The sequence below is a fragment of the Hyperoodon ampullatus genome (assembly GCF_949752795.1).
Source record: "Hyperoodon ampullatus genome assembly, chromosome: 1".
Taxonomy (NCBI): Eukaryota; Metazoa; Chordata; class Mammalia; order Artiodactyla; family Ziphiidae; genus Hyperoodon; species Hyperoodon ampullatus.
Genome location: NC_136914.1, coordinates 142963138 through 142972977, shown reverse-complemented (window position 1 = coordinate 142972977; position 9840 = coordinate 142963138). Strand labels below are relative to the sequence as shown.

Genomic DNA, 9840 nt, shown 5'->3' with positions numbered 1-9840 from the left:
GCCAACTTTTCTTGGGAAGTATAGTAATATAGTGACTATTGCCCTAAAAGGAAAGTAACGACTTAGTTTCCATTCTTGGTTCTTCATTACTTAATTAGATACTTATAGGGTAACTCATCAATTTCTGTTATTGTTTCTCAACAAGATAAAAGATTATATTTATTATCATGACTTCACAGAAACATTGGGAGGATTAATAAGGTATTATTTTTCAAGAGCTTGGAACACATTGTGGTTCTGCTAGTTTGGCAAATAAAGTAGGTAAATGAGTAAGTTAAGCCTCAGTACTACACTTTTTTCTTCTTTTTTAAATCACTAGCAGTTGTCAGGAGTTACCAGACCTTTTTTTTTTCATTTTACTTTATTATTTTCTCAAAAGTCAAATCAGTAGAAGAAATGGCTAATCTTGTTTTCACATGAAAATGAAGAATGTCAGGGTTCACTTTCCATTCCACCTTATTTTTTTAGATCTTAATATAGTAAACTGAAAATTATTGTAAGATTTTCTCATGGATATTTACATTGTTTTTCCTTTTGGGGAAAATTTCATACTCTAGGTATCCATTTCTAGCCAAGGTACACTGTAATTAAACTTTCTAAATAAAGAACAATGTCTATCTTAAGCTAAAATTTTAGAATTTCTACCAAGTCTTAGAGTTGTAGGCAATCAGAAGAAGGGGCAGGTTTTATTAAATGTCTTCTAGATCCAGGGCGGCAAGGCTATACCTATATTTATTTGGAATGTACTATTTAGAGAAAAACATTGATGCATTTTATGCTAGATGATGTAAAGGCTCATTGGTCAACTTCGTGCAGCATACTGTTTGATTTCTAAGTAGAACATGACCCATGATGATGGTGTTATAGATAAAATTTCATGGATTTTATTATTGTAATTTGAAAATACTTAATCTCATGCAAATTGTAGTTTAATAATGCACCCATGGTTGAAATAGTTTGAAGTTTATTTGCAATAGAAATCTTTCAAATATATTGTTGTAGGATTTATGGAAGTAAAATGTTCAGTGCTCCCTCTCCTGGTTTTATCATATTGGTGAACTGACCTCTCGTCCTCAAATTGTGGTGATAGTGGAGAAGACAATTTTGAAGACCCACGTAAGATATTCTGGTGGAATATTCTATTTCTGAGTTGACTATTCCAAACCCATTCAAACTGGGCAAGAAACTTATCCACTGGTTAAAGTTCATTACATCCCCAAATATAATGAGATATATGAAAAAATAGAAAATACGTACAATAATGTTGATTTTATCGTTTGAAACAGACTGTTTTATTACAATTTATATTATTGACTGAATAGGTAGCTTCTTGCTTTAATTCTTGTTCTATGTTATTTTCTAGTGATGCTTTCTTCTTCTTGCTGATGGTCTTAGCAGTGCCCTAGGGTCCTGAGAGGTCATTCCAAATACAACTTTAATTTTTTAAAGTGCTCAAACATTTGAAAGTCTAGAATAGAAAAAACCAGTTTCAAAAGAATCACTTGCTATTAAAGAAGATTTAAAAATTACTTTGAACCAAAAATATCCGTACTCAAATTTATATGATTTTTTTTTCCTGGAGTTTTGCTTTGTTTGCTTTATTTTGTCAAAGATTTTAAGCTACTTCTGATATGTAGTACATGGAGAAAATATTTCCTTTCCACTTACTATATGTTTTTGGGGTTTAGGTATCTTTTAAAAGTCTCTGTGGAAACTCAAATTTCACATATAGTTACCCTCACTGCAGCATGAAGTACACGATTTTGATAATAAATGTCTAAAATCCAATAGTTTGTAAGGAAACAAAAAGCAAGTTTCCTACTGACTAAAATGCTTTTTTTTTTTTCAGTGACACATCATTTATGCTTAACTCTTGGAAAATTATTTCTATTTTAATTGATTGCCATTTAGCTGATTTTTAAAAATAATTTTTTTTTCAAAATTATAAATATATTACAAAATTGAAGGAGTTTGGGATTTTTAAAATTTGATTTTGGGGAAATTATATCACAAATCAAGATAGAGCAATTATTATAAAATCTACAGCAGGAGACTGCGCCTTAATGACATATTGTTACATACATTTGCAGTAAGGAGTGTCACCTTTTGAACTTTGAGGTTCCACATATTCTGAACTTTGCTTTAAATAGGAACTAATGTTATATTATCATCTTTTTTCTATCAATATACATTCTCTCACTAACTGATCAGAAGTGATGGCTTGATATACAACTTTTTAATCTTCTTTTATTCTTCAAAATTGTTTTCTAATTCAACTTTAAGAATAGAGTCCACCAATCCTTTTACTGAGATTGATGACTAAAGACTGCTGACTAAATTTAAAGGTATTCTTTCATGACAAACAGCATTTGCAGGATTTTTAGAGGCAATCCACATTTTTAGAGGACGTTTTTCACAGGAGGGTACAGGGCAACATTTCCAAGCGAGAAGTTATGAACGAAAGAGGAAACGACTATTGGGGAAATCCTGCTCCAGGTTTTCAGGCAGCCCGTATGATTGACATATGATATCACTGGAGGCGTGTCCTGGAGCGGAGGTGGAGGTGCCCGCGACGAGCTGAAATTCTGCGGAGCCGGAGTGGGACTGCTCTGTAAGGCACTCAGTGGTTTGCAGAGTGATAGCTGCAGACAGAACTCCCTGCCCTGGATAAGGAGCAGCTACAGTCGCTGTAAATGTGCCTGAAAAGCAATTTCCAATCTTTGCGTTAGGTAAGAACTGTTTCCTTCCTTTGCTTCCGCAGACATTTTAGGAAAGGTCAGGTGAGAAATGTTGGCTTTTGCAAGGAACTGGTTATTTCTTTGAATTCGCTTTAGATCTAAGATTACTGGTTGCATTTCAAATTACCAGTAGCATTCCCACTACTAAAACTAATGCTCTTAAAGTAAATGCTACCACCAAAAGAAAAAGCAGGGCCCCTTTCCCTCCCCCCCACCGCCCCCGCGTAAGCGAACTACTTAACAAGGTTAAAGTCTGAAACGGTCGGATGTGTGAAAAACTGGGTGGTTTATGCCGAAGAGGGGCTAGCACTCGGGTGTGTGGACCAAATGCGTGTTTGTTTAGGCATTGTTGGCGACCGAATCCCGAGAAGCAATTGTCTAAAACCTGAATTTCCCGTCTCTGTGTATTGATTTCCAATGCGCAGAGGCGTCTCTTGAACGTTGTTTGAACTCCTAGGTATTCCAAGGGGCAAAAGCACTTCGGCAAAAACGTGCAAGACTGCATGTTACTTTGGTTCGCTGCTGACACGCCGACTGTGCGCCCGCCTGTCAATCACTGGGAGAGCAACAGCCAGCACATGGCAGCGGGTGCGGGCGGCTGGCGAGCTGGCGAGCGGCCCGCTCCGCTCCACTCTCCTCCCGGGCGGCGGAGCGCGCTGCGCGGCCAAGTGCCTGGAAAGAAAGGGAAATTAACGTGTTTTTCTCTCTAATCGTCTGTAGCAGGCATTTCGGCCGTGGAAGAGGAGGGTCGGAGGACTGGGAGTGAGCGCTGCCCAGGAGACGCTGACTACCAGCACCGGAGTTCCCGGGGACGCCGTGCCCCCACTTGCCCGGCGTGCGGGATCGGGAAAGTGCCTGGACCTGCGCGGGGGGACCTGCGCCCCGCCTCCTCCCCGGAGGAGAACCCCCAAACCTCGCTGCCTTCACCACCACCCCTCAAAAAGCCGGTAAAAAAAAAAAAATCCCCCCCCCAACCCGCGGAGAGCGGCGGCTCGGCCTCGCAGGCGTGTGCTCCCGCTTGCCTGCGCGGCTCCGTGACCCGCCCGCGGACGCCGGTTCGAGCCCTGTCCCGGGCGCCGCGGAGTCTCGAACGTCCGTGACGTGGATTTTCACGCGTCAGGAGGCCGCCACTCTCGCCTTTCCCTCGAGGAGCGACTGGAACCCGAGAAGAACTCTGGTCCGAGCACGCACCCTTATCCCCGCCGCTCCCTCGCTTGCTTTCCGGAGAGACCCGGAAAGCCCTCCCGAAGGGAATTTTTTCTGGTTCTCGGAGGGGGCTGCAGGAGAAGAGCCCCGGAGGTGGATGTTACTGAGCTGCGCGGCGCACGCGAGCTGTGAGGAGTCTACGCCCGGCCGCGCGGAGTCTCCGGAGGCTTGCCCCCCGCAGCCGGAAGGGGGCCGCGGGGAGCGCTCCTGCCCGCCGGGGACGGTGGAGGCCGCGGGCCGACCGGCCGCAGCTCGGGCCATGCCTCCCCGTTCTCCTCGCCGCGGTTGATGCGGGGCGTGCACGCAGCCGCCCGCACCGGGACCCGGGCTGGGTTGCACGGCTTGGCCCCCCGCCCCCGCTTCGGCCTAGGTGAGTGTGGGGCGGCCGCTCTCCCGCCGCCGCGGCGGGAGGCGCGCGGGCGGGGCGGGGCGGGCGGCAGGTGCGGGCCCGGAGGAGCAGCGCGGGGGCCGGGGCCGCGCGAGGAGAGGGAGGGCAGAGGAGGGAGAGGGGGGCGACCCCCTCCCGCGGCGCGGCCCTCCCGCTGGGGCGCTCGGAGCTCCGGAACCGGGCGGGCAACCTTCCGCCTCCGCACGGGATGGCGAGCGGGGCCCCGCGTCCTCAGTCGCCTGCAGAGGTGGCGCCATGACCCGGGGTGTCCTCTCGGAGGAACCGCCCCCCTCCCGGGGGAAAGACGCGTTCAGGGAGGCTTTTGGGGGGGTCAGCGGGGCGGGGGGGGCCTCGGAGCTGTTCGGCGGGTTTTCTGGGTCGGAGGCTCCCTGGGACTGGGGCCGGGAACGGCGTGTTTGCGACCGCGTGAGCCTGAGCAAAGCCCCAATTCGCTGGGAACGCCCTGGCCCGGGTCTGCGTGCGCCCGAGCGAGCTGCCACTGTATTCTTGTAGTGAGAGCGGTGGAGCGGCGAGAGGAGGGGAGAGGGCACTGCCACTTTAAAAGTGGGGAAGTCCGCCCTCCTGAGGTAATGGTAACCTCAGCCTCCTCCCCTCCTCCTGCCCGAGAGAGAGAGCGAGAGCGGGTGAGAGAGCGAGCGAGCAAACTTGTTTTCATTCATAACTTTTTCCTTTTCCTTCCTCGCCGTCAACTCTTTATTCCCCGCTTGTCTCCGCGCGGATTGCAGAGGGCGCAGCTCCACCGCGGTAGCCGGCGATGTGGCGACGCCGCTCTGCAGCCCCTGCCCCTGGCTCGCTGCGCCCCGGCTCTTTAGGAATCCGGCTTCTCCTTTAAAGTGTAGACAGCTATTTATTTATAACCCTCCCTGACGTGGGCTTGCTTTTTGGCGCCCGCGTTCGCTCTGAAGGCTCTCCCCGATTTGTGAGCCTCCTTGGTGGCATACGCCAAGAGGTTTTGGAAATCCACGGTGATCCTTAGGATGTGATGGGATTGTCCGAAAAGGTATTCGACTTCGATTCGGGGTTTCTTGGGGAAGACAGTCCGCCGAGAGCGTGTGAGCGTGTTTGGGGCTAGATCGAGGACTGTCACTGCTGGAAGAGGGGCTTTGCTTCAGATCAGAGGCGGCCGTGTCTCTTCGCTCTTTCCTTTTATCCGGTGGTCTCCGCCACCGGCCAGCGTGAACTTTGCCACAGCTAGCGTTTAAAACTCAGATTCAAGTGCCTGGTGTTTTATCTGCCCTCTTCAAATCCACCGTTTTTCCTTTCGTGTGGAATCCGCCTTACTACCTTTAGGTACTCTTTGCTTTAAAAGCATTGGGTTAAAAAGTGCTTTGCGAGGGGGAATGATATTGTGCAGAGTAACGATGGAATCTTTTGAACAGCCCTTAAGGATTCCAGGACTAAACCCAGCAGGTTGCGAATGTGTTTCTCCTTCTGTACAGAGAAGGTAGAAGAAAGTAGAAACTCGAGGATCTGAGTTGGGAGAATGAGGGAGGGGAACGCCAAGAAGTTAACATGTAAGACTTAGTCCGGGGACATTGAGTGAAGTTAAGAGATGAAATGGACTTCTTTCCGCTTTATTCCTTAAGCTGATGTGTTTTGGCTCAAGGTAGTAGTGGGAAATGGGCATTTTTTTCTTTTCATTCTTGAATTGGATCAAATCTGTAGGCTTTGGGAGGAATTTGTTGAAAAATGTTCTAGTCTACCATTGACTGAAAACAGAAACGTTTTTATGTTTGATTGTTTTATGAAGAAGACATTATAAATTAGGAACTATTAACTATTGGTGTGGAAACAAATGCTTATTTTTATCAGCATATTACTGTACTTTATTACAAGAAGCACATGGATTCAGAGTTGGCAGTGCCTTTGAAAATCAAGATCTGTCATGTAAATACAGATTTTTAAATTAGAGGAAATACAGATAATTAAAATGGCCAGGATTTCCCCATACTACTAAAGGCCTAACACTTACTTGTGGGTGAAAGTTATCTCATTAAGTGAGTGAGCCCTTATTTAAACCTAAAAAAAAAATTCTTTCATGATTTCAAATGTGAATACTCTTAACGTTCACAGAACTGTACATTAAGTTTCATGTGTGTGCTTTAGAGGCTATAAAACACCAAGAACTGTTGTATTTGTCTACATTTGCATCTTGTACATTAATAATGAGCTAGCTTTAAAATTCTGGTTTCTCCTGAAAAATGACCTCTTATTTTGAGATTCCATTTTAGTTTGGAATCTCTTTGATTTTTTTTAAATGCGTGAAGTATACCTTGACTAATTTCCTCACCATTAATCTAATGCTTGTAACAGCAAACAAATAACAGAAGGCAACAGTGCCAAAGCCATTCTTAATTTTTTTTTAAAGAGTGGCTATTTTCCTTTATGGAAAACACCCATGAACTGATACTGAGCTCTCTTTAGATGAGAGTTGTTTATTAGTGCTTATACTCAATATTCCCCATGAGGGCATACTCCATTTTAATTGTTTGTTAGATTCACAAACAGGAAGACATTACTTCTTGATTCTGCTTTTTAAAACTTGAAAAAACTTCTAATTCTTATGGCATGGGGTCTCTTGCTTACATTCTTCTTCTCTGATGTGGTCCTCAGCCTCTCTTAGAATTGGACTCTGGCCAGGACCCCAACATCATTGTAATCCACTGATGAGGGAGATCATTACCAGGTGGTTTAGGCAATTTGTGACTTGACAGGATTTCTCGCATCCCCCCTCCCCCAAATGCTTCTCGTCATTTATTTTTTTCTCTGTTTTTTTTCATCTTTGATTTCCTTTTAGGATTTCAGATGCATGCCAGGTTTCCACTGATTGCCAGAATTCAAGATCACTACACATGGATCCCCAAAATCAACATGGCAGTGGCAGTTCATTAGTTGTGATCCAGCAGCCTGCCTTGGATAACCGTCAGAGATTAGACTATGAGAGAGAGATTCAGCCTGCTGCTATTTTGTCCTTAGACCAGATCAAGGCCATCAGAGGCAGCAATGAATACACAGAAGGGCCATCAGTGGTGAAAAGACCTGCTCTTCGAACAGCCCCAAGACAAGAAAAGCATGAAAGGACTCATGAAATCATACCAATTAATGTGAATAATAACTATGAGCATAGACCTACCAGCCACCTGGGACACGCAGGACTCTCACATAATACCAGAGGCCCCATATTGAGCAGATCAACCAGCACTGGAAGTGCAGCCAGTTCTGGGAGCAACAGCAGTGCCTCTTCTGAGCAGGGACTGTTAGGAAGGTCACCACCAACCAGACCAGTCTCTGGTCACAGGTCTGAAAGGGCAATCCGGACCCAGCCCAAGCAACTGATTGTGGATGACTTAAAGGGTTCCTTGAAAGAGGACCTGACACAGCACAAGTTCATTTGTGAACAGTGTGGGAAGTGCAAGTGCGGAGAATGCACAGCTCCCAGGACCCTGCCATCCTGTTTGGCCTGTAACCGGCAGTGCCTTTGCTCTGCTGAGAGCATGGTGGAATATGGAACCTGCATGTGCTTGGTCAAGGGCATCTTTTACCACTGCTCCAATGACGATGAAGGGGATTCTTACTCGGATAATCCTTGCTCCTGTTCACAGTCACACTGCTGCTCTAGGTACCTGTGTATGGGAGCCATGTCTCTGTTTTTACCTTGCTTACTCTGTTACCCTCCTGCTAAGGGATGCCTGAAGCTGTGCAGGGGTTGTTATGACTGGATCCACCGCCCAGGGTGCAGATGTAAGAACTCCAACACGGTCTATTGTAAGCTGGAGAGCTGCCCCTCCCGGGGTCAGGGTAAACCATCATGATCTTTGGAGGTGGGTTGGACCTCCTGAACTTCTAGCTTTCAAGCTGTGGCTGTTATGAAAAGATCCTGTTAGATACTGGTTTTATTTTCTTTGCAGTTTTTCCCTGTTTCCCACATTCTCTCCCCCTCTTCCCAAGGTTTGACTCATGGATTTTACTCTTCTCTAATGGATGATCTTCAGTAACAGTGAACTGTGAAACTGCACCTGGCTCCCCCTTATGACAAGAGCCTCTGCCATCCACTCGAGAGGATATTGAGAGCCAGTGGGCTTTTGTGTAGCCTTTTTGTTCTGCAAGCAACTTTCCAAAGTTGTACACATGAACATACCCACACACACACCCAGACTACAGCGATTTAGAGCTGTTTTTGATTGGGTACTCTGGGAGTAGGGAAATTGGTTTTTTAAAGAGGCAACTGTTTAATTGCTTAAATAAGCTATGTATTAAATCTGTCTCCAATTAGGGCTGTCTTCATAGCATTGGACCCTTAAGTAGCAAGGGGGATATGTTTCTGTTATAACATTTAAATTCTCCTTTAACCACTGCCCTCTCCTTCTTGCCCCTCAACGTACTGTCCCCTCAGTTTTGGCATTATCTTATTCTAGAGATGCCAGTTTTGTTTTTGGGGGTTTTTTCCCGTGTAATTTTAGATTCGCTTTACAATGTAAATCTTCACATTGGAGATATATTAGTTGTATCTTGTTCATCCTCGTTCAAAGCTTTCATATTTGTGAAGGACTCTGCTCCCTTCCTTCCGTACCCCACGCTTTTCACCCAATTACTCTTGTCACTGAGGGCACTTGGATGACTGAAGTTGATATTTATAGCTGATCGATCTATACATGTCACAGAACTATGCTGCCTAAAGTGATCTTGGCTCCTTAATGGTTTTTGGACCCTTTGGTTAGTTAACAGCTGAGTAGTTCTAATCTTTTCTGTTTTCATTGCCTTAACCACAAATTGTGGTGCTTTTTGTATATTTTATGTATAAATCACAAAGTTGAATTCTGACTATTTTTAAGACAAAAGTCTGTTAAACTTTTTTATTGTAAAGAATATTTATTATGCGAATCTATTATTTTATGATATTTATTGCAAAAACTGTTGAAATGTACTCATGTCTGAATATAACAAAATATCAATACATAACGGAAGATAAGGTGACACGAAGAAAGTACATATGTTAACTATAATGCAGAAAATATATTAATTAATGAACCTGTCTCTTGATTTCTTCATTTATTATCCTGTACTGTGGTGGTGATTTTTGTCATTTGCTTCGACTCTTTCGTCATGCATACCCATTTTCTTTCTTTCCCTTAACATACCAAATCTAGATGCAAGTGAGCTCAAATTTTGAACTAGATGTTTCTTGGAAAATGCATTAATCAAGATTTTGTAATCCAAATTGTGTTTCAACAAATGCCTGAGTAAATCACTTTACAGAGTGAAAAAACTTTTTTTGTAATTAGTGTTAACAATTCCTGCCTCTTTTGGCTATTTTGTAAGCAAGGGGTTTTGTGTATGTCGTAGTTTCTTGCAATGGGACGTATTTGTAAGTTTTAAAAAATGTTTATCTTAACTCTCTTGGATTAGTCAGAAATTAGTTTTCATCTGCAAAACTTAAAGGACTTAGTTCTGTAGGCATGCTTGGAGTCTCTGGCACTGTCACTTTAA

At 44.5% G+C, this 9840-nt stretch overlaps 1 protein-coding gene across 2 annotated transcripts; it reads left to right on the top strand.

Annotated features, from left to right (window-relative positions):
* Positions 1 to 5856: 5856 nt before the first annotated feature.
* Positions 5857 to 8165, top strand: SPRY1 (sprouty RTK signaling antagonist 1; the record flags this gene model as incomplete). Of its 2 annotated transcripts, none has more annotated exons than XM_079713456.1 (2): positions 5857 to 5867; positions 7151 to 8165. In XM_079713456.1, coding segments are annotated over 2 exons (1017 nt in total). The 2 variants fall into 2 exon arrangements, with proteins under 2 accessions (XP_079569582.1, XP_079569581.1); XM_079713455.1 differs by lacking the exon at positions 5857 to 5867 and adding an exon at positions 6954 to 7039.
* Positions 8166 to 9840: the final 1675 nt, after the last annotated feature.